Genomic DNA, 26,303 nt, shown 5'->3' with positions numbered 1-26,303 from the left:
TCCTTTTAAGTAAGTTTAAGAAAAATATCTAAACTTAAATAATAAATATATGGAATTAATAAAAAATCTGTATATTTTACAATACCATAGACTTCTCAGTCTTCTCTATTATTAAATAAACATTTCTGCTATAATTGCTAAGCGCAATGAGTCAAACAGTGAAACCAAACTGTATTTGCCTTGCTTTGTGTATTTTTTTTTTTTTATTTCTAGGGGAGAGAGAGAGAGACAGCATGAGCAGGGGAGGGTCAGAGAGAGAGGGAGACACAGACTCTGAAACAGGCTCCAGGCTCTGAGCTGGCAGTCAGCACAGAGCCCGACGCGGGGCTCGAACCCACGAACCGTGAGATCATGACCTAAGCGAAAGTCGGACGCTTAACCGACTAAGCCACCCAGGCACCCCTTGCTTCGTGTATTTTTATTGGGCTGCCTTCCAAAATAGACCACTGGGGATTATAATCTAGTTCTGCTTAGACAGAAACCTGTCTTCCCTCTTACACACACACACACACACACACACACACACACACACACACACTCTATTCTTTTGGTAAACTGTTTAAAGGGTATTTAATGTTGATATAATCCTGCCATTAGATTCAACTAAATTTTCTCTAAATTTGAACCCAGAGCACAGGGAGTTACTATATTACAACAGAGATAGCAGTCTATGAACCTCAGCACTCAGGTTTCATAGTACACTTCCACTTCAGCCCCATTCCATTCAAAATGGCTGTGCTATCCAAAGGAATAACTGGTAAGAATGAAGATCAGTGGTTCTTCATGAAGGTGATGAAATACTGATACTGATCTAGTGTTTTAGGACAATTTAATATAAGGAAAAATCCTTTAATTTTTAAATAGGTGTGTATAAACATAAAAAAACAAGCATTCCTGCAAAATATAAAAAGCAATCATTTAAGTGTATGTTATTTTGTCTCTAAGGTCCAAGCAATTTTAACTACAATCCTCCACAGTCTCAGCAATACATCATGCCAGATAACTACTTATGCTTTATAACAAGGGCAGCTCTGTATGTTTTTTCTGAACTTCATAAAAAATAGTAACACAGAGCAAAAGAGAAATCTGGGTACAAATCAATCCAGGTACCAAAAGTTTTATCAAAATCAACGTATGAAGGCACATGTTTCTTAAACTTTTTGAAAATTCATGCAATCAGTTGTTAAAGCATAAATTCAGTTGCATAAGGAATCCTACCATGCACAGAAAAGCAGGGTAGGGTGTGCAAAGATCACTGGAGGAGGTGATCTGGGTTCTAGTCTGTACGCTTACACTTTTTTGCAACACATTTTTGGGTAAATCACTTAATCCTTCTGAGCTTGAGTTTTGTCATTTACAAATGCGGTTGTTATGAGATTTGAAAGACATTAACAAATGTAGAATCTCCCTTAATAACTGTCCCAAGGGAAGTTGGAGCCTCATGAAAACCTTACTAATAAATGTTTTCTCATTTGTACATAGGTTATAGGCATTTGAGCATTGGTTAGGCATACACTTCGGGGCTAGCCATTATTTAGTTTTTCTTTTTTTAAAACAAAGAATAGAGTTAGAAAGTGTCAAGCCTTCTACTCTGGGATTAGTGGGTCAGTGTTATTTGGCAGGACTCCCCTGCTCTTCCCCTTCCTCCACAAAATTAACAATATTCCTTACGTGTTGTCCTTCTGTCAAAAGTTCGTTGGGATAAATATCACCTATCTTAGAAATACCTTCTTAAAGACTCAGGTCACATAATAAAAGTAGGAGGCAAAAGGAGACTGATTTCTTTCTTGGAATAATCTTCTAGAAGTGAAGTTACTAGACCTGATTCTTGATAACATGTAACTAAATAATGCCCTTCAGAAAAGTGGTTAACAGTTTATACTCCTTTACAATACTCAATAGTCTGGCTATTCCTGATTACCAGTTTTATTCACTTTTTACTATCTTCCATAAGTTAATAACTCACAATCCACAAGGTTCATCTATTTTCCTCCCTCACACAGTATACTCCTGTCTGGATGTGCATGACAGGATGGCACAGGCCGAGTGTTTAAATGTGCCTTCAATGGTTTACTGCTCCTCGTAGGGTAAATCCAAACTCTTCAGTAGTTTACATGCTCTGGGTGAAGTGGCCTCTTCTTCCTTTTCCACCCTCATCTCTCACTACCAACTTCCTTCTTGAATAGGCTAGCTGTTTCTCATGTTTAGATTTTTGACTGGAGCACTAGATTCTAGAGGGAGGTTGGTGTTCAGACAGCATTTCTGACTAGTGAGAGCAAAAGTGTTCCCATTCATACAGCCAAGATTCAGACTGACTATGAATGTCTGTGGCAAATATAATCATTTGATTTGTCAGTCACTTAGGGGAACAGGTTTTGAGACAGGCGCTATTCTCTCAGAGGGGAAGAGGCTTGGAGAAGATAGAGAATGAGTACCTAGGAGTGCTAACTGCTCTCTTACTTCAACCCAAATAAGTGAAAATATTTTTCCACACTCTCATTTTATGAGCTATAGGATAAGTAAGCAGATGATTTAAAAGATTTACTCAGAAAAGTAATTCAGGTATAAATTATTAAATCTTTCACACCTTGTATACCTAGATGGTATACCTTATACCATGTGACAGATTAAAAATTTTTGATACTCTGATCACCAGAGTTATTGAAATTACTTAAAAACTTGTAATCCATGTTTATCAAGAGCTCCTAGTAAGAAGCTACAGTTACATTGGCACAACAAAATTCCCTTTTAATGAAAATGGCACACAATGCGTTGATTTTGTTAAGTGAATGTTCTGGCTAACAAGATTCTCAGACTCTACATACACTGTCCTACTTTCTCATCATCCACCTAGCCTGGGTATAATGGCTTTGACTTTGGCCTCCCACCTCTTCATCAGTGCTACGCAACAGAGGGATCCAACAAGCCAATCTCATCATTTCAGTCCCCAGCTCAAAATTCTTCAATAGTTTTTTTTTTTTTTTCACAACAAGGAAGAGCCTAAGTACTTTATTTTGAAGTTCCTGATCTAAGCCCTGCCTACATCTCTAGACCCACCTACTGCCCCCTCATGTGTTTTCCCTCTGTTTTTAGTGAACTGGTAATTCTAAGCCTCATGAAGTCTCTGGAACATACCATATTCTCATACACTGTGGTATACCTCCATATATCTTCTCCCCATAATACTGCTACTTATCTCTCACTCTTCATGCAAACACTCCCTACTTTAAGTGTTTTTTTGCTTCCCCAGAAAGCTAAGGCTGTCCCCTTCCCATGTTCCTCCTATGCTTCTTGTATCCACCCATTACAACAATCAATTTACATCGGAACTCTTGGTGTTTCTTTCTCTCCATATAATAATGTGCTATCTATGTGTTCTCAGTTTTACCTTGAGCACCATGCTCCAAGTCTAGTAGGTAAGAGATGCTCATTTCTAAATGAAATCATGAATATATTAAAAATCCTATCTTTAATGTTGAATTTTATAGCTATCCATTTACTGATTATTATTATAGGTGATTAATCAACTAATTAGTTATTATTCTCTATCAATTTGAGCATATTATTTCATTAAAAATCGAACCTGGTACAACATACGAACTCACTGAACAGATGAGCTGAAGGACAAATCAAGCCACCAATGTTTTTCAAAAATTTTCTAAACTTAGGATCTTTTGTGAAAATCTGGCAATAGGATAAAGATAAAATATCTGGAATTTACCCCAAAGAGTCATTCACCAGGCTCCCAATAAAAGCTGTAGCTCAAAGTCTTTGAAATTTTACTTACATGGTATAGTGTGGTCTCTGGCACAGGCGTGCCCATGATGTCTTGTCTCAGTGCATCCATTTGCAAACTAGGTAGCAATGAATAGTGAGTCGGGCTATTACTCTTATCACTCTTCTTTTTAGACTTCTTCCCAGTGTCTTTTTTGCTGTTTCTCTGAAACATGTATTCTTCTTGAGCAATTTTTTCATTGCTCATATATCGGAGTAGAGAGTTTTCTATATAAAAAGAGATAAATACACCAATATAAATATGCAAATATTCCAAATTTACCATTCTCTCCTAATTGTGCTATTAGATCTCATTTCAGAAATGTAACTCGATTAATTTATAAAATACCTATGTGCTGAAAATATAGACAACCTTAATTATTTGGGATCATAGGGCAGTAAGAAATAGCCTACAGATGATTTCTCCAGCTTTTATGTCTGGACCAACTATGAGAATCATTGTGACTCAGAAGTTCTGGGTGTGCGGCTCATAAAATTTTTAACAAGTTCCCCCTGGGGGATTCTGCTAAAATCTATGACAAACGCTGACCTCTAACAGACTAGGTAGCATTCTTGGACAAGTTAAAGCTCACATTTTGAAACAAGAATCAGGAAACTCAGTTCATAAAATCTATGCTTACACTGATAGCCAGCACTTAAAACTTTATAAGGCATCTTCCCCCCAAGATATCACTATCATATGAAGTCCCAAAACAGTGATCAGAAATAGCATATGATAAGTGTTTCTCTTTTTATTTTTTTCTTGATTAATTCTATAAAACAAATGAAGTCAGAAACTAAAGTTTGGAAAATGGAATGAATACATAGATGTGAAGGAATCTGTTAATGTTCCTGTATTCACCAACATTTTCTGAAATGCTCACTCTGTGAAACCAGTGTCGAATAGACTAATAAAGCAGATATTCATGCTTTGTTATCCCTGTGTGGTAAATTCTGTACAGTAACTAGAAATAACAGGCAAATGAGTTCAATATTAATGAAGGACGTTAGTGAGCTGAGGTTCTATGAATAGTTTTTTGCTTTGTTTTATTTTAACTACAGCTTTATGGCTCTCTATTTCAGAAAGCAGAAGTAGCCCACCATATCCACAGGTGGTCGAATCCCACTTAGTAGTGAAACTTTCAGTGGCACTCTTTACGGCTCACCTCAATAGCAGGATAAGTGAACATAAAAACTTACTTTTGGTAGATACTTCAAGTGTAGCCCACCCCCAAGTAAGAAGATAACCCTGAACAGCAAACAGAAGAGAAAAAAAAAGCAAAGCATTTTTTTTTCCATTTCTATATGGTTTTCATTAGAGTCAGTGGCCCAGTTTCCATTAGTAAACTCATGTATGTCAATGTTCATTTTAAGATTTTACTAATACAAAAGTAATTAGGTTGCATTGCGGACCATTTGGGGACTGATTACAAACTCTTCCTATTCACTGAGCTTAACTCTTTTATGCAGTTTCACACTTCTGACCTTGTTTTTCAAATTGTAATTTTCAAATAACAATCAGATATTTATTTTTTAACACTGTGCTTATCTACCTTGAATCCCTTAAGAGACATTCAGAGAAGATATCTATTTAATAATATATCAAGATAGTCAAATGCTGGTCTGAGGTGGTTTGGGTGTATCATAAAGTCAATGACAGAATGAAGTTTTCCACTGAAGCCATAACATCCTATTTAAAGAACATATAAATTTGCTTTTTGTTCCAACAACCCAGCCTACACTGAAATTCTAGAACACTTACCTCTTCTACTATCTCTCTTCATCTTATTTGGATCTTCATAGTCCCCTACCCAATTATATTCCACTGGCATAGATATTGGTCGTAGCTTGCCTAAACACAGAGAACAAAATTCACATCACATTGTTTTCCTTCCCCATGTCTGCTCAAACTTAACACTGATTTTTAGCTACAGTCTGCAAAACACACTCACGCATATGCAACGTTATGGTTGGCATTTGTGTAGATGAAAAATGTGTGTTTTGAGCCAGAAGGTGAAACTGCCTGTGGCAATTGGCCAGATGATAATGTAATTTTAAGGCATTCTTTTATAAATAGTTAATAATAGCCTAGGTTTTACTTTCTTAGGAGCCCTAGACTTTAAGTGTATGGTCCTTTACAAAGAGTATCATTATTTTAGGAATTTTACTTCATCTTCAGTCTTGTTCTCCAATGCCCAAGTGTTTACATCTTGATAGCCAATCTCCAAGACAGTAGCCTCTTGCATTTAACCTGCCTGCAAGGACATCAACCCACTGTTTCATGTTGGAACACTGTAATGCTAACTTTCCATTTTTGCTGTCTCTTAACTCCTGTCACAATACATTTTGGATCCACCACCATGCTTCAGCAATATGGCTACATTCCCTTTTAGGGCCTATAGCTGGCTCTGTCCCCAAGCATCTCTTTCGCTGTTGCAAACAAGTCTAGATTCCAGATTCAAGTAATCGCTGCTTTGACCTATTCTGTTTCCCTCTAGGTCTATATTCTTCCTAAACAGCATTTTACTTTAAAAATTTTTTAATGTTTTATTTATTTCTGAGAGAGAGAGGCAGCATGAGCAGGGGAGGGTCAGAGAGAGAGGGAGACACAGAATCAGAAGCAGGCTCCAGGCTCTGAGCTAGCTGTCAGCACAGAGCCCGACACAGGGCTCGAACCCATGAACTGTGAGATCATGACTTGAGCTGAATTCGGATGCTTAGCCAACTGAGCCACCCAGGCACCCCAACAGCATTTTACTTTAAGCAAGGAGAACTCATGGCACAGACTTCAAGGATATCTTTTTGGTGAGGCTTCAGTGTATTATTTTTGATCAAGTTGAAATTCTTGAAGCACACAAGAGCCAAAGCAAATCATACAGAAGTTTAAAAAGGATACCTAGCACAATGTGTTGCATACAATAATCACTAAATAAACTTTAAATGAAAAGCAAATCTCACACAGGACTAGATCATAACCGTGATAATGATGATCATGACAATAGTACTAACTCATGTGTCAATATTGTCTAAGGTGGTTTTATAAGTATTAAATTGTTTAATTCTTATGAGAAATATATTATCATTACCCTCATTTTATCAGATGAAGAAACTGAGACAGGTTGTGTAACTGGCCAAAGGACACACAGTTGGGAAGTATGTAGTGCCAGGGTTGAAATGTAAGGACTTAAACACCACTTGTGCCATAATTCTTGGGGACTTCAATATTCAACCTCCAATACTCTGGTCACTGAGTTTCTTGAGGTTCTCTTCTTCTCCTATTCCTGTGGTCATATGCTTAACCTTGTCATCTCCAAAGGCTGTAAGCCCTTCAAGCATCCCACTTCTCAACTACCACTTTCTGTATTTCTAGTGCATCCCTACAGCACTCCAAGTCCAAATATCCTCCTCCTTAATCTACTGATCACCTCACCTTCCAACACCTCACTGTATATCCTCTTCATTTCCCTCCTTGTCCAGCTAAATTTCATGATCAATTACTATGATCAGTTCATGTATTTTAAAAAATTCCATTAGGAGACTTCTAATTCTGTTCCTATGGAAAATGTAACCTTATGTATTTATATTATGTACAATGATAGAGTTTACCTAGTATATTTTGCTAAGTTCCTGGAAAGTCTGAAGATGAACTAGATATGATAAAATTATTAATGAGTCAAAAATGTAGTGTTCATTTAATGGCTTCCTTTCAAAGTATGAAAATGACTTTAAAAACAATCACCTAAGATTCCAAAATTATCATAGAGTAGATCTCTGCACTTTTACAAAGGGAAAGCTTAGGGACAGCTGATGCCGGTCAATATATTCTGTCCTCCTAGCATAGTGTAAGGGTTTTAGGAAAGGTCTCCTTTTATCATGTCGATTCAACTACTTGTCAGATTCAGTCCTCCAGATTTTCAGTGTTTGGAATTCTGTGTTTTCAAAACTACAATTTATTTCTTCAGGATTCAGTTTTTTAAATAAACTCAATTTCAGCATGTGCACTGAAACTGAAGCAATTTATAGTTCTAACACTGTTTCTACACGTCACCAAGAAAATCTTCTGGAAAGTAAATAATTTAATAAATAAGCAGTTGTTTTACTTGCTCTATATCTTATTTTAAAGTAGTTTGATAGTTTTCAAAGAATTGATTGGTTGAAGTCAAATATATATAAGCACAGAAAGAAGAAGAAACATACTTCACACACAGAATATGAAATACACAATTGTATTTGTTATATTTTGGGTCATCTTCTCTGAGATTCTCAAGGAGCTAAGTCATTGAGGTATGTAATTAAACCTTTGATATGTCTGGTTATATTATTAAGCACAGGAAAAAATTTGCAGAAGATTAAACACTTTTTGGTGATTTTTAAATAGAAGTATATTATATATTGCTAACATAAAACTGAGAAAAACGTATTTAATTAAATAAAAACAGATCAAAATCTTAATTAAAATGTACTTTTGGAAGATAACAGTCTTTTGCTTTTACTAGTTATAAAGCTATGAATTTAGCAATGCAAGTAAACACTACCATTTTAAAAAGTATTATTTAATAATTAAGAAATCATATTCTTATAAGTATTGCTCCTTTTACAAAGTTTTTTATTGTGCTGCAATATTGAAACAGACTCAATAGAGGTAACATTCTTACATAAACAGCAGTCCTTGGCAAATTGAAAAAGAGACAATGGCTTAAGTTATTTCTAATTCCAAATACAGAATTCTTTGATTGCAGCTTAGAATTATTTGCTACTGCATATGTATAGCAGTATTTTAATTTCACAAAACAGCAAAGTTCAAATGGAAAAAAAAACTTTACGGCTTGTTGCTGTAGTACTACTGGCTAAAAAAAAGAGAGTACTACAAGCATTATTGTTAGATTTAAATCAAATGTACTCTATTATTAATACATACAAAGTGTTTTTATGTTTGTATGGCTTCTAAAGGCTTACTAAACACATTTGATTCATTCTTTATGTAACTGTACAGAAATTAATAATCTCTGAAAAATAATCTGAAAAACTTTAAGACATCTCTTTAGGTAATGACACTTATATTTACTAATGATGAAAATTAATAATTATAGCCAAGAATATAGTAAAAAAAAGATAATAGCCCATTTAAAAATTTTGCTGACCACTTGCTCACAGAGTAATTTTTTTATTCCTCTAAGCATAAAACACTTATGATATCTCTGTGCTAATGTCTCACAGTTAAACAATTTTGTTACTTAGCTTTCATATCTGTCGTACATCTGAAGTTTTCTAACTTGGATTTCCAGAGAGGTGAGAATTATGTACTGTGTACCCGTATTCTAATAAATGTAGTAGAGTTGAAAGATCATTATTTTTGGATTTTGTTTGAATTTTAGTCTGAAATTGATGGTAAGCAGTTTTTTATTATGAACAATATTTAGCTGTAATTAAACACAAATAAAACACTAAATATAATTTTAAGAATACTGACAATGATGAAGTACTTTATAATGATCTAAACTACTTGTTTTAAAATGAAATTGCTTTGTGTTACTACTATATAGAATTGCTTGAAAATAAACTAACTTCTTCCTTAGATAATAAAGCATATTTGGTGTTGTTGCAAATTCCACAGTGCCCTTTGACAGAGCTAGCTGCTCACTCTCCTGGGCTCTTTGCTAGTGCTTTTGGTATACATGTATTATTATATATTATTATACTGAATTATATCTGTCTGTTAGAGGTTTTTCTACTTTCTGAAGAAATTAGGTCTTAGGTATCTTTGTTATGAGTACTCTGGGAAAATACTTTGACCCAGAGCAGGTATTGATTAAAGTTTTTTTTGAATGTTTGAAAGGAAGGATGTGAGACATGGATATCCCAAATTAGTAAGCTGTTCACTGGATGCTAGTCCCTCCTACTTACTCAAAGGTATCTCTTAAGCAATGCTCATTTCTTTCTCCTACAGCATCAATTTTTCCCTTTCTATCCAATGATTCCAATTAGCAAACAAATATGCTGTAATTTCTCCAATCTTTAAAAAACAAAAATGCCACCTCTCTTCAGCAGCAAACTATCCCTCTACCACCTCATTTTTCTTCTCCCTTTTACAGCAAAACTCCTAAAAGCCTTGTTTATATTCTCAGTCTCTAATTCTTCTCCTTTCTTTAACAGATTTATTGAGGCATGATTGACAAATAAAAATGTTATATGTTAAGGCTCTGAAAAATGATTTTTTAAGGTGTGCAGTGTGGTGACTTAATATACATATATGATGTGAAATGATGACCATAATTCAGGTAACACAGCCTTCACCTCACATGGTTGCCATTTATATGTGTAGTGTATGTGTGGTGAGAACAAGTGAGGACTACCCTCAAATTTCAAGTATAAAATGGAAAACAGTATTGATTTTCCTCAAAAAAACATAGAACTATCATGTGATCCAGCAACCATATTTCTGGGAATATATCCAAAGAAAATGAAATTAGTATCTTGAAGAAATGTATGAACTTCTATATTCATTGTAGCATTATTCATAATAGCTAAGATAGGGAAACAATCTAAGTGTCCATTAATGGATGAATGGATAAAGAAAATGTGGTATATGTATACAACAGAGTATTATTCAGCCATACAAAGATAGAAATCTTAAATCTGTGGTAACATGAATGAATCCAAAGGACATTATGCTAAGTGAAAAAAGCCAGACACAGAAAGACAAACAGTGTAGGATCTCACTTTTATGTGGAATTTCCTCCTCTCTCTTTCTTGAATGTATTCTGATTAGGCTCTTGCCCCTGAAACTATACCAATACTGCTATTGTCAAGGTCTCTAGCACCTTCATGTTGCTAAATCCAGTAGACAATTCTTAGGACCCTTGACTTTTCTGATCTATCTGCAGCATTTGACACAGAGAATTACTTCCTTCTTGTAAAACTGTCTTCAGATGGCACCCAGGACTCTGGCCTCCTCTGACGTTCCTCTCTTCTTCTCTTGCTAAATTCACACACACACACACCCTTGAGAGCTAAGCAAAAATGTTATTTCTTCAGGGATACTCTCCTTGCCCTTACTCTTGGTTGGATTTCTCTGTATTTGTTCTCATTTTCTGTTGTAGTTTTTCTTCATAGAGTGCCATTTATAGTCAAGTAAGTATTTATAAAAGCAGCTGCTTGAATTCTGCCCCTCTTCTAGAATATAAATTTCACAAGGAAACTTTCTCTGTTGTTTACTATGGTATCTCCAGCCCACAGCACAGTGCCTTAATCATAGTAACTGTTCAATATTTAGTGACTGATAACTTGTTAAAAAGAAAACGGGTCATTCCACACACACTGGACTGAAAAGAGTGGGAGTTATACCATCAATTTTTATTTTCATAGTTTCCTTCTCCTTCCTGTCAACTTTCCATTCCTCTCCCCATCAATTTTCCTTCCCTTCCCCTTCCTCCCTCCCTTGCTTCCTTCTAACGAGGGATGTCAACCTGACCAACCTCCTTCATTTATTTTTATTTTTATTTTTTAAAAATAGTTTATTGTCAAATTGGTTTCCATCTAACACCCAGTGCTCATCCTCACAAGTGCCCTCCTCCATGCCCATCACCCCCCTTCCCCCACTCCATCTGCCCTCAGTTTGTTCTCAGTATTCAAGAGTCTCTCATGGTTTGACTCCCTCCCTCTCCCCCTCTTTCATTTTTAACATATTAAGCTCTAGAGAGCTGTTTGGTAATTGAGTTAGAACTAGAGAAGTCCTGCCTCTGGATATGCAGAAACATTCCCAATTTAGGCTATCCTTGATGTCTTTGAAATACTACTGAATTGCTGCCTTTTTCCAACTGTATTTATTCCCCCACCTTTTTAATTCTCTGTTCAAACATGTTAAAATCAGTAAATTTTAGGGTGATAAACAGCACATGAGAAGCAATCTTCTCTCTTATAGTTACCAAAGAACTGGAAAAAAGACTAAAGAGAAATGTCTCCTTAAGTCTGACATACCCTTTAATGCTCACAAAAAAAAAAAAAAACTTTCTCTAGAGTCTAAGGAGAAAAAATATATACATACATACACACATATACACATCTGTTCTGAATATTTTAGCCAATATTTTGATGAAAATGAGTATAGTAAGGAATGTTAAGCTACAAGCATTCCACATATACCCATCAAACTCCCCACATACCAGACAGAAAAATTACTTTCAGATGGTTGACTGCATTTCTATGAAAACATCCCGAGGTAATTTAAGGTAGACGATCACACATTTAAAGAGGAATAAAATGGAATTGAATGGAAAGTCAGTAATTTTTTAAGAATAAAGGCAATATATCTGGATCTAATAAAGTAAGTAAAAACAGACACTTTGATCTTTAGGGTCATATTTTTAAAGTTTCATTTTTGGATAGAAGAACTTGGGAAAAAGCTGGATTGTAAACATTGCAATGTGATGATTATTTAAGTATTGGCTTTAAACTCTCATAACAATCTAAATCAAATACAAACCCAATTATTATTAACTTGAAGTCTTTTCAGTTTCATTAATGGAGGACAAAAACAATTAAAATCTCATTTCAAAGAATAAGCTACATCTTATTTGTAAATTTTCCTATTGCTTTCTAAAAGTGATCTAGACTGTAAACGGGGATTAACATAAAAGTTATTGAAGGAGAAAATTTTGAACCATATCAAAAATTACATGGGGCTTTTAACACTTGACTTCAAGGCTAATTATATTTTGAACCAAATTATCTTTTGTAAACATTCTACCAAGAGAGCAACTGTGCAGTACACACTGGAGTTTGGAAAGACCGGTTTTTCTAAGTTGACATGTTTGCCACTGTGCAGAGTCAATTCTTTCGGGTATGTGAGGACTAGGAAGGATTCAGATGGTTTAAATATAGTTTCAGTGGCAAAAAGAATTCTGCGTCCTCCTCTGAAGGCTCTGGTGGCTGAAAAAAATGAGCTATGCTAAACTATCCTTGCTCTGTGTTGTGCTCAGAATTACTATCGTAGTTGACAAGAAAGATGACATGAGTATGTAAATATTATTTGGTTTAAAACATTCTATTTTCAAGTTAAACAAATACAAATTAAAAAGCATTCTATTTATTTTATTTTTGTAGCTTCAAGTTTCTATTTAAATTCCAGTTAGTTAACATACAGTGTAATATTAGTCACTGTACTTTAAAAAATCTTAGTAAAGCAGTATCTTGAAAATATCAACATATGGAAGGGTCAACTTTTTTTTTCATGAAGAGTAAAAAAGACAATGATTAAGACTCATCAAATGGAGACTCTCTTTTGAAATAAACAGAATGGCATCTTGTAATAACTTTAGAATTCCTTTCATATATATTTCTTTTTGGGATTACATTACTCAGTGAAAGCAGAAAGAAAGGGAGAGATGAAAATCTTAAGACACACCAAAGTTAATTTCTCAAGATTTCCCTGGTAGTCTGTTTTCGAGTCAGTCCATGAATATACTTAAAAAAATTTTTTAACGTTTATTTTTTATTTTTGAGAGAGAGAGAGAGAGAGAGAGAGAGAGAGACAGAATGCAAGCAGGGGAGCAGCAGAGAGAGAGGAGATAGAAAAGTCAAATCAGGCTCCAGGTTTGAGCTGGTTTGAGCTGTCACTACAGAGCCCAGTGTGGGGCTGTGAGATCATGACCTGAGGCCAAGTCGGATGCTTAACTGACTGAGTATACTTTTAACTTCCTATCAGTGCTCTCTTCACTACATGAGATTGCCTTGGCAATGAATTCAAGACCATTACATTACACAAAAATCCAATTCATTTTTCTTCAAAATTAATTTAATGATGTATGATTACTGCTTTTGTTTACGTGTCCTCTCTGCCAGTTTGCAAGTCTTGTAAAAAATTCTTAAAAGCTATGTGAAGACCTAATGGAGGATAAAAACATAAAACTGTGGATGTAACTTTTCATTTGCTGTCCATCACCTTAACAAAGATGGAAAATACATTGTTGTGACATGATGTGTCAACTTATAAGCTTAGAGACTTACAAAACAATGCTAGGTTACCATATGTATACTTTTAAATGGTCGTATATTGTCTTAATTATTTGCTCTAATGCCTATAGTCATTAAGGTGATCAATGTACAATTTTTAGTCATCTCTTCTTTAACAAGATTCAGTGCAACAGCTGACATTTTCTGCCCCCACTGAGGATCTATTTCCTCTAAGATTTCTGGTAAATTGTTTTGCAGTAATACCAGTAATTTTACAAGGAGCCTGGAGTATAGAACACCATGCACTGATCTTTTAAGTAAGTACTTATTACTTGAGTTTGGACTTTTATCACAAATAAGATTTACTCTAGAAAATGGCTTTTCTGCAAGATAAAAATGAAGATGACATTCAATAATCCGTCTGCTGGGTAGGCTTCAGTTGAAGAATAGAGGCTTTTCCAAATGCTAACCTATTAAGTCAGCTGTTTGGAACTTAAAACACAAAGAGATTTTTATCATTGGTGTATGGGTCTTAAAATTTTTTTTAATGTTTATTTTTGAGAGAGAGAGAAAGAGAGACACAACACAAGCAGGGGAGGGGCAGAGAGAAAGGGAGACAGAATCTGAAGCAGGCTCTAAGCTCTGAGCTATCAGCACAGACACAGGGCTTGAGCCCACAAACTGGGAGGGAGATCATGACCTGAGCCTAACATAACGTGAGACACCTAACCACGTAAGCCACCCAGGTGCCCCAGTATATAGGTCTTCAAGAGGAACTACAAAAGGCTATTTAAGTATTTTCCAAAATATACTCTATCAAACATTAGTTCTGTTGGGAGGTTAATAAGTATTTTGTGACCAAAATCAAAAAAGATTCAATGTACAAATACATTTGGGAAACAATAATCTAATCTAAATTCAAGACGACCTTCAAAGCCTTTAGTACGCTAATGTGGATTTATTAGTTGCCAACAAGGAGATAAAACATTCAGAGCTTCTCAGTCATATTTAACCAGAAAACCTCTTTCTTTTACAAACCTCCTCTTTTAGAACTAGAGATCTGAAGAACATATTTGGGAAAATGATGGATCCTTAAGCCACACTGTGATGTGAAAGCTAACACTAACCAGTCTATTTAAATTCTACCTTGCTGCCATTTATTACACCTTTTTTTCTATAGGAGAAAATGCATACTAGGGACAATGGGTCCCCTCCTGCTCCCAGGGAATGCCATGATTAGGTTTTCTATTGTACAGCAGGGTAGATCATCCCACACACTCACAACATTTTACTACTTCTGTCCAGAGAATACACTAATTGTGAATAAATGTAGGTCTATATTTCCAGGGCAATAATTTCACTGATTTTTTTGAATTAAAAAAAGGCAACTGACCCTGTGTCATAGAAGACCTTTCTGATTTTCTAGTCATATATACCTGCTTCTGTATTAAATCTGTTTGCAGCTGATTCTTAAGTTACCTAAGGGTTTCTTTTTCTTTTTCTTTTTTTTGCTAAGAGTTTCTTAAGAACATCACTGTTGATATTTTGGACTGGATCATTCTTTATTGTTGAGAGCTGTCCTGTTCTTTGTAGGATGTGTACTAGCATCCTGAGTCTCTACCCACTAGATGTCAGTAGCATTTCTACCCCCCAGTTAGACCCCCCAAAGTACCAAATGTCCCCTGGAGGGCAATACTGACCCAGCTGAAAACCACTGAATTAGGTGGTTCCTATTCTTGGATTCCCATTTTGTCTTTAAGGGAAGCACTATTTCACATTCATATCTTTTTGTCAATTAATTCATTTAAAGAGTTACTTTTTTCCTCTGATAATTGTTGCATCAGCTTTGTTGACTTGGTTTGCTCATCTTTCCATTTTATCCACATATGGATACTCTGGAACTTGTTTAAGAGTCCCTTTTTCTTGATCTCACTATTTTATCCATTACCTGACATTTTAATTTGTTCAGGCTGTTTTTCTTCTTGCCTGGTTTCATTTTCTGAGAGTCTCCAACTATTTTATTTATTTTATATATTATTTTTGCTCTCCTTTTTTCCCCTAGCAGTCAATCTTAAATTTTAAAAAAAGGTGTGGGGTCAAAACTGTTTTCAGAATTCTGTAGCTGTAAGGTCATATTTAGGTCCTTCTGCCCAGAGTATGAGCTAGTGGTTTCCATAATGGAACTCAAAAGACTTGGATCAGCAGTTTCTAGTGTAATACCTATTTGAACGCTCTTCCTTCTGCTTTTCAAAAGAAAAGAAACAAACCAAACCAAAAGAAACAAACTTTATTCATATTTCTTTTTTATTTTTTTAAAAAAGTTTTATTTATTTTGAGAGAGGAGACTGAGAGAGAGAGTGAGAGTGAGAGAGAGAGTGAACACATAAGCAGGGGAGGGGCAGAGAGAGAGGGAGAGAAAGAATTCCAAGCAGGCTCCACACTACCAGTGCACAGCCTGAAGCAGGGCTGGATCTCACCAACTGTGAGATCATGACCTGGACTGAAATCAAGAGTCAGATGATTAACAAACTGAGCCACTCAGGTAACCCATATTCATATTTCTTTCAATTGCTATGATTTAAATGGCTGGTTATTGGGTAGCTAGAGGAACCAAACTAAGGAAACACTTCTGGCTCTTTTGTCTTTTATTAAATTCCTCCACAGGGAGAAGAAGACGTGTTAATTTGATTCACAGGTGCTTGACAATCTTTGGGACATTTTTATTTGTGACTAGGAGTAATAGATTATGGCATTTAGATACTATTTCTTGAGCATTTTCCATGTGACAAGAATAGTACTAAGTACCAGACACACATTATCTCATTTAATTATCATAAAAATACCGTAGGTAGTGTTGCAATTCCATTTTGCAGATAAGGAAAAATGTAGTGAGGCTAAGAATCAAGTTCAAGGTCAATCAGTTATTAAAGGCCAATCTGTGACACCAAATTCAGATCTATCTGACATCAAAACTCATGCTCTGCTATTTCTATCAGTAAAATTGCATGAATTAAAGAAGACTGTCTTCCTTCACAGATTACTCTGATTTTTACATTACAAACAGACAATTTTCTCTTTCTCTCCAAATACTGCTGAACTACAATTCTAACCATTACATGGTCCCATATCACCAGCAGCTTGATATTGAAAATTATTTTGTGAAGCTAATCAACATGTAGTCTTTATGAAATGTATTAAGTCCAAAGGACTAAGAATTCATATGAGTAGAGTATGCATCTCATATTTCCACACTTTTGATTCACTAATTTCTATTTCTATGGCTAGTTTTGCCTTGGAAACGGTACACTTTGCTTGATAACAAACATTTCCTGTGGTGAGAATCTCAATTTCTTTTCTTTCTAGCATAGCTGATGAACGACAGCTGAACTTTTAACTGATGATAAAGAATTACATTTGAGAATCACAGGAAAGAGCAGGCTTATATTCAGAAATAAAGAAGTATGAATGTACTGTATATACATGATCCTTTAAGAAATTTTTTATTTATTTTATCATTGTTATTTTTTAACATTTATTTATTTTTGAGAGAGAGAGAGAAAGAGATTGTGTGAGCATATGTGTGTGAGCAGGAGATGGGCAGAGAGAGCAGGAGAGAGAGGATCTCAAACAGACTGGAGCCTGATGCAGGGCTCGATTTCAGGACCATGAGATCATGATCTGAGCTGAAATCAAGAGTCAGACACTCAACCAACTGAGCCACCCAGGGGCCCCAAGAAATGTTTTAAATGGTGCTATTAATTATAATTTAAGTGACCAAAAGTTAGAATGATGTGGTATGACAAAAAGAAAGAAAGATGATGTTGAAGTATGATAAAAGACCCTGGAGCCTACAAATAATTTCCTCACACTGACAAAATAGTTTATAGTGTTATTGCCCATAGGTCCTTCACCATGCTGTTGGAAGTCATTTCAGGCCATTTGCTATTCATGTGGATAAGAGGGACATGACAGTTAGTTTTCTCTTGTCTCAACTACTTGAGTGGAAAATGTGCAGGTATGCTACAAAAATTAATTTTCCTCAATGCACAATGTATACAAGTAACATTGATGAGAACTTCTAAATTAACAGTTTTGCACTCATTCATGTGTTTTTTGTGAGGTCCTGGATTCTCAATAGGTCAGAAAAGGTCTGGATTCCTTTAAGCCAATACTATTATGTGATATTTTTGTAAAAAATATGTATTCCTCCTATTCTTATAAAATATGACCACTCACAGCCACAAAGGAACTCAGCCAACTGCATCTACCTTTTAGCAGGTTTCTCTGCATAGGAATGTGGTGTGATGGAATAGCAAGTGCAAAGAGTCTTGAAGAGCCAAAGGGAAAGCTGATGGGGAACATTACCATTCTGAAAAGTTGCCAAGCAACTGATCTCATCACATTTGAACCTTTGCCTTTGAAGCGTGAGCAGATGAGACCAAACAGTTAAAGTGATTTAATGTTGTCCTCTTTTCCCCTCTTTTAATTTTCACATTAAAGTTTTTTTAATTGAACTGTTTATTCACCCCATCTTATTCTTCAAATAATTTAAAATGTCTGATATTATTGTTATTTACTTCTTGAGATCTTTAAGTTATTTCAGTTTTTTATCCACCTTTATTGAGGTATAATGGACAAATAAAAATAGTAAATATTTAAGGTATATAAAATGATGATTTGATACACATAGAAGTTTGAAATGATTACCACAGTCAAGCTATTTTAACATATCTATCACTTCACATAGTTATTCTTTTTTTTTCTGTGGGGTGAGAATACTTAATATCTATTCTCTTCACAATACTAAAGCTTCTATGCAACAGTGATAACAATGAAAATAAATACCTCGCACATGCTAGGCACCTTTCTAGGCAACTTACAATGCACTGTCATGAAATTCTCACAAAAGGTCCATGAGGCAGGTATTGTCACCTTCATTTAACAAAGGAGAAAATTGAGACCAACATCCCCAAGCTCATACTAGAGTAATTAGATAAAAGACAGGATTACCAAGTGGGGCTGATGATGATACAGTCCATGCTACTAACCACCTATCTAGGCTGCTTTCCCTACTGTCTCCGTGTTTCCAGAAATTATTCTCACCTGTCTTTTTAGCTAAGTAAAACCTATTTTATGTTCTCTCATTTAAAAAGGACATAACACATCGTTACTAATTTTACCCCTCAATTTAGCTACCTTTTACTAAGGTCTGTCAGGACCATGTATTTGTAAAAACATGTTTACTCTAGTGCCACTAAATATGAAACAGCATATACAAGAACATAAAAAATCAGACCTACTTCTGCTTGCCTGAAATCAAATGATTGAATTTGGAAGGAATAACACAATTTGTGGAAATTATTTCTCTATAAATTAGCAAATTACTTTCATCACATTTAGTTAGCTAGTATCACTGACAGAGTCCACAAATATCCACGGGTACTTAATCCAGGCTCTACCACTTATTAGTTGGGTAAGTTCCTTAACCCATCAGTAAAATAAGCATTCTATTAGCAACTGCCTCACTGGGTTATTGTAAGGATTAAATGGGTCAATGACTTTAATTTTTTTTAAATTTATTTTTGAGAGACAGAAATTGAGCAGGGGAGGGGCAGAAAGAGAGAGGGAGACACAGAATCCAAAGCAAGCTCCAGGCTCTGAGCTGTCAGCACAGAGCCCGACATGGGGCTTGAACCCACAAATTGTGAGATCATGACCTGAGCCGAAGTCGGACGCTTACCCGACTGAACCACCCAGGCATCCCAGGTCAATGCCTTTTAAATGTCTAGAACAGTGCCTGGCATATATAAATATCATTATTTCTAAAAGGGCCATCCATTGTCTATCCATATGATACTTCTCTGATAGCTTAAGGGAAATAATTATTCTTTTTAAAACTCACTCTTAGCAACAACTAGTAGGTCTATGATATAAAATGAGAACCTTAGTTAAGGATGTATTTTTAAACGCACAATTAGGATATTTTCGAGCATTTTTCTTTACATCTTTTCTTTGTCACTGTGTCCAATGACAGTTTCCCTAAATATTTTTGTCTTATATATCTAATTTTATTTATTTTTTAAGGTTTATTTATTTATTTTGTGTGTGAGAGAGATATAGAGAGAGACAGAGAGACAGAGTGTAGAGTCCGAGGTGGAGCCCAAATTCAGAAACCATGAGATTATGACCTGAACTGAAATGAAGAGTCAGAACGCTTAACCAACCTGAGCCACCCAGGTGCCCCTTATATACCTAACTTTAAAATATTAATGCACTAAGAGAATACGACAAGTATATACATATTTAACCAAAAGAACATACTAAGAACTGAGTCATGTTTCTCCTTGCTTGTCAAAATTCTATTTATACTCTTAAAATCTTAACTCTAAACCTTCTTGAATAAACAGGTAATCTGTGGAGTTAATAGGAAAGAATGGTGGCTAAGCTCACATACTTCAAGATTAGGATATTTGCAAGTGAGAACTAAGTTGAGCACTGTAAGCCTAAAGGACTTTCTCATTACATTTTAAGGTATCATACAACTGCTAACATGTGAAATTACAGTCATTTCCAGAAAATATGACATATGAACTTTTTGTACTCTTGTTTTTTGCAATATACATTAGCAGAATTATGAATTTTTATTATCATTATTTTTTAAACCTAAGGAAATGCTGTCACACTTGGGAGTGTATGCAATGGGACCACCTTATAGGTTAAATAAAGAAGTCATCGATAATTGCTTACAAAGTTTTGGAGTAATATGTACTGGAAAGCTCAGGGTCTGGGCTGAGAGATTTATATAAACCCTCAGATCTCAGACCTATGTTTCAGAAGGTGCCAGGTATTGGGTGGGGATAACTAACATTTAGAAACCACAGAGGATGACTATTCATCATATAAAACTCAGTGTGTCACTTTTATTTATGTGACTTCTCAGGAAGACTCTGGCTGACTGCAGGCATTACTTTGTTCACATTTTCCTACTTTCCTAAAGCAATTCCAACACATCCCTTTATTTGTATTTTCCCTCTATGTTATGAATGACTTCCAGGGAAAATTTATGTTTTATTCACCTTTGAGTCCCCAGTGACTGGATGACTTTATGTTCATAACAAATGTTAGCTGAATTAGTTAAGAAAAAAATAATCTTTGGGAAAATTAAGGACACAAATTCATGTATGTGACAGGTAGAATTTATTATTTACAATCTGATTTTAAAAAGGTTTTAATACATTAAACTTCTAGTTGTCTGGAACAACCTACAGGCTGTGCTAGATCTTCACTGAAATATATCTGTAACTATCTCCACTAAAGGTTCAGATTATATTTCATGTTCGAAAGTTAAAAAGAATTTTATTTTACTTTGTATCAATCTTTTAAGTATATATACATTTCTTTTCTCCTAGGTTGTTTATAAAAATATATAAAATATCTATAGGATACCTAAATTTTCTAAAATGTAAACAGTATTTTATTTTATTGGGAGAGATAGGATTTATGGAACATGATGACACTAGGTGGTTTAGACTGTACCCTGAAGAGACTAACAATTCATAGCCATTCAAGTAAGAGCCAAGTAACCTATTTTTTTTATAAAGCTATCAGTAATCAGCTTCATCTGGTGACTATAATTTTCCCTTTAAACATTCTAATCATACTTCAGAATAAGCAGAAAATAGCCAGAGAATTCTAAGAAAAAAAAAGGACTTGATATACATTACCGCTTATCCAATAATAGGTAGTCAATAAGCACATGTGGAATGAATGAATAAAAATAAAAGATCTTATGTGATAAAGCAGGGGTAGGGATAACAAAGATGGCAGGCCTGTACACTACTGCAGAGGTTTATAGCATAATAGGGGAGGAAAGCAAAGGTGCAAATACCTTCTAATTATGACAGTTCAAAATAATTGCCACCGGAATAGTATAATTGAGGAGCTATAGTAAAAATATTATTACTTATTATTATGACAAAAAGCACATGCACAGAGAATAATACAATGTAAGGTAAGTATGGTTCCTATTGTTTAGGACCATTCTGGGCCAAACTTCTCATATATAATTATTACCAAAGAGCTATAAGGAAATAAGACATGCATAAGGTACATGATGGCTAATCATTTGGGACCACAGGAGGGACGCATATGGCCATGATGGACATGTAAGGAGGGCAAGTGGAAAAAAAATGTTAAAAAAACTTTCCTCCTGCTCAGCTCCCAGTGATCATCTGTATCAATCTGTTAGGAAGGATCCTAACTTTCCCCTTCTCTATGCTCCTCACGAAAAATGACTAGTCTGAAAACTTGAAAATGAGGAGTACAGAGTTCCAAATAAGTCCATTCATTCTTGCAATAGGATCATAGCTTTACTGCTTCAACTTTAGGCAACCTTATCTGCAAATCTTTCAGATACAATGTATCAAGTGAAAACATTTGTGTCTGGGTTGCTTTCTTGGTCATGCATGGAAAAACAGAAGTCAAAGATGAAAAATCCTAGGTATGTGGTAACTGTAAGGACATCTCTCATTTAAATACGGTATGTGCTTCCTAGTTAAAATCCACTTCATTCAAATTTTCTAACTTCTTAAAAAACACAAAAATTGAGGTGAGATTTTCCCCAGAAAGTGTATCTATTAAAACATTTTTTAATCCCTAAGGAATAAGGAGTTTATTTTACATAAGTCATGTTAAAATTTTTTCCAGGGTTTCTTCAATGAACAAATCAAAACACACCTGCTGGAAGGTCCCAACCACCACTACAAGTAGGGGGATAAAGCAACCAGAGTCACAACAACAGAGAGCACGCAACGCACTCCCAAAATACCTCCTGAAGGGCCAGGCCCTGGACAGTGTATGACCTCTTTTTAATACAGTAGTCCTCACAGGTGCAGAACACACAGCAAGCTATTATGTATCATGTTAGTAGGAAGCATTCATTGAAAAAAAAAGAAAAATAAATCTTGAATTATTCCAATTTGGTAAAATCTGACATGACAAAAATTACATGTGATTCAACAGGGTTTCCATAAATCATTAAAGAGCTAAAATGCTACTCATTGCTCTTGCCTATCTTTAGAAAATTTAGAATAATGTTTAATGTCATGCTTCGTATTATTGATATTCCATTAGAAGCACATGACAGACACAAATCAATCATAAAGATTCAAAAGCTATCAAGTAAATCAAGTATGTTCATAACCCAAAAGTCTATGAAAAGAAATAGAGGTTCTCATGTGAGACATATGTTCTTATGTCAGTGTAAGAAAAGAACTCTTACCATAAGTCGGGGTGCTTTCTCGTCTTCCTTGACTACTTGATCTTCCTTTTTCATATTCATAGCAGTACAAAACAGTATCTTCCTCAACAATATTAAACCTCTTTCGATATTCCTGGTCCAGAAATGAATTTGGTGATTCAGATCCCTTATGCACTGGCTTGCCAACCATATGTCCTCTGAGGTCTTCACAAGGAAGGTTTCCTTTCTCATCCCTAAAAATAGGGAAAAGTAAAGGAGAAGAATGTAGGGAAGTGTCAGAGTGGTAAAATGGCAGAGAGGGTCTAAAATAGTAATAATATCCTTCCCATACAATATATATTCCAATGTTTCTAAACTTTCCTTGAGGTTTAGAGGGCAGTTTTTTAATTATTCCTATATTGCAAGAAAATAAATGCTGAGGATCAGAGAGGTTAAATGAGTTGCCTAAAGGTCACACAGCTAATAAAGGGCAATGCTAGACATGGGCCATGGATTTTCTAACTCCTGCTCTGGTCCATTTTCACTGTACTGTGTCATAAAGGAAATCATCTTAGCACATAAATTACTTTTAGGGCTCAAGACAGTAGGTACAAGGTTAAAATTGCTAACAATATAGCTTTCTTCTGCCAATTTAACTAATTGATTCATAGTGATATTTGCACTGCTTAAAAACAAAGACATGTTTAAGAACTAACACCTCTGTAACAATATTTGCAGCCTTAAAAACCAAATTAACACTATATAAACTGATTACTGTATGAATTTCAAACAGCTTGTTATTAATTTAAAATAAACCTTACTGAACAGAATTACTTTCAGTATTTAAATTCTGTGCCTCTCATCTAATAGTAAAAATATACATTCACAGAACTAATTCTAAATGGATAGATCAAAATTTAATTACATATCAGCAATATTTCTTGTGGAGAGAGAGTAGAGAAACCTGATAAAATGTGAAATTTAAGATGATGGCAAGGTGATTTTTTTCTACAGGATTCTAAAAAAGAAAAATCTAATAATTTATGGGATCCCTAAAACTGTTACTGACATACAGTATTACACAGTCCAGGCAATTGGGCCTCTTATGAGTGCTATTTTGGTAGCAATACTCCATGAGGATGGGCTAAATTGAACCTTGTTTATTTTATGATGTTTCACTGACTAGCTATGAAGTCTTTGTTAGAAAAGCCAGTCTTCTAGAACACAGCTATGAATGTAAATGCAGTGTTTCTTCTCTTGAAGATCATTACTTTTATTTTCTACTACTTCTTAATTGTTTCCAGTTCTACCCTAAACAGTGCCATGAATGCTATCAAACCTGATAAAAATTTAATTTTATGTTAAGTACCAAGACTGAAATCTTAAATCAACAGAATAAAGTAAATTATAACAAGACAGATAAAAAGCACAAAATTTGAATTTACATTATGTCTTATAAAATAGTGATGAGCTTATAAATCTAATGTCAATTCCAAAATATGAGTTATGGTTCAACAAGAATACTATAACTTCTATACTTTCATACTATGGTACAGGACACTTCTGTAGGTATATGGAAATGTCTAGATTAGGTCTCTCCAAATGGGAACTACATTCCTCATATTTGAAATATGTCAAAAGTAGAATAATATTATTCTCAAGACTGACTGGATCAGCAAGCTGTTTCATGTATTTAATTCGTCAGAAGTTGAGATTGCCATTTACATTGCTAATTCACTCTTATTTCTTAAAAGTATTGCTTATTGCTAAGTTGTAAGTGGATAGCTAGTTCTTAGGCAACATGAAGAAAGCATATTTAAAAAATGCAGACAGATTTTTATTGACGCTGCAATTAGCTTGAAAACAGGCCTAACGAACTTGTGGCACTGGAGTAAGGTTTTGCCTATCTATAAATGGGCAGACATTTTTATCAAGCCTGTGACGTAAATGTTAATGCAGCTGAGATCAGAAGGTGATTCAGCCCTAGTTAACTCACCATGCTCTATTTATATGGATATCCCTGTGACAGAAAATTGGAAGGGCTGGTATTACTTACTCTATAATGATATAAAAGGAGGGCCTCGTACCAACAAGGAAGATTTATTAAGCATGTCTAATATGAGACAATTGCAAATAAAGCTGAAATAAGAAATGTACAAACCAAAAACATTTTTTGCAGTGGGATGAAGTGATACATGCATTGTGTATATAAGTATGTGCCTATTTGCATTTATATCTCTGTATATGTGCTTGTGTGTATGTACTTACATCGAGTCCCTGAATAACTCAATGTATTAATTCTTGTTGCTGTACAGATTAAAAACTTTTCTTAATGTTATGTATGTAATAAACCTACACTTTTACTCTGAAAAGGATTTAAGGAAATGGATGAAAAGTCAGAACACTGCTTTAGTGGACTTTCTTTACATTTAAGGGCTCAGAGTAAAATTAATGAGAGAAATTAGTGCTTAAACTTCAGAGTTGTGCAAAAACCTACAAATTCTTGATTTTTGTCACTGAAAAAGAAATGTGGTTAAGTGTGTAAATGCAGTATATACTATGATAATGAAACTGCATACAGTCACAAAACATATATTAAAAAATTGATGAAATTTCACTCACTCCAGACATGAGTGTCTTTTAGAGAAAAAGGCACTTCTGGAATAAATGTGTTCAAAGAATGATAATCACATGAAAAAAATTCTATGTAAGCTGACAGCTAGCCCTACCATTTGTAAGTATTTTTTGGTTTTAAGATAAGAAAGCTTTTATTATTTACAATTCAAATTAACACTAAAATGCTTATCCTACATAAATAAAATTTTTTACTATATGAAGAAAGACTAAGAATCGATTAAAGTGAGATGATACACTCTAATTATGAATTTCCTTAAAAGTATGAAGCAATACTGACAAAACAAATGCCACCATATTAATACTTGGACTTCTTATACTCTTTAGTATTTTTAGATAGCATGTTCAAGCTTTTATTGGTTTCAATACATTGCTGTAATCATAACTCTACCACACTCAGAGGACGGAACTCGATTATTTTATTCTTTTGTCTTCTGAAGTATATTTTAAACATTTTCTGTCTAGGAAATATTTTCTTTATAATAAGTTGCTCCCTACTCAAGAGAAAAGGAAAGAACATTGAAAAACTGCAGAGATTTGATAAAAGTCATTTTCTGATATTTATCTGTACATGTAGCCCATGGAATAAGGTCTCTTAAATAATCATTTGCACTGAAATAAAAATCTTTCCAATTAAAATGAAAACGAACCAAAAGAGTCACTATCCAAAACACATATTTGGATTGCTCCTCATGCAAGAGCAGTC

At 34.7% G+C, this 26,303-nt stretch overlaps 1 protein-coding gene across 1 annotated transcript in view; it reads right to left on the bottom strand.

Annotated features, from left to right (window-relative positions):
• Nucleotides 1–26,303, bottom strand: part of CNKSR2 (connector enhancer of kinase suppressor of Ras 2) — a gene marked incomplete at its 5' end in the record, with an annotated part of 194,760 nt that overhangs the window by 82,889 nt on the left and 85,568 nt on the right. Inside the window, 3 exons of the mRNA XM_039222554.1 lie at nucleotides 3,788–4,002; nucleotides 5,537–5,626; nucleotides 23,006–23,217. Coding sequence (XP_039078485.1) covers nucleotides 3,788–4,002; nucleotides 5,537–5,626; nucleotides 23,006–23,217 — 517 coding nt within the window. The remainder of the gene's footprint in view (nucleotides 1–3,787; nucleotides 4,003–5,536; nucleotides 5,627–23,005; nucleotides 23,218–26,303) is intronic.

Source organism: Hyaena hyaena, unplaced genomic scaffold (genome assembly GCF_003009895.1).
Source record: "Hyaena hyaena isolate Hyena2069 unplaced genomic scaffold, ASM300989v1 scaffold_1158, whole genome shotgun sequence".
NCBI lineage: Eukaryota > Metazoa > Chordata > Mammalia > Carnivora > Hyaenidae > Hyaena > Hyaena hyaena.
This window is presented reverse-complemented; position numbering and strand designations above follow the sequence as displayed.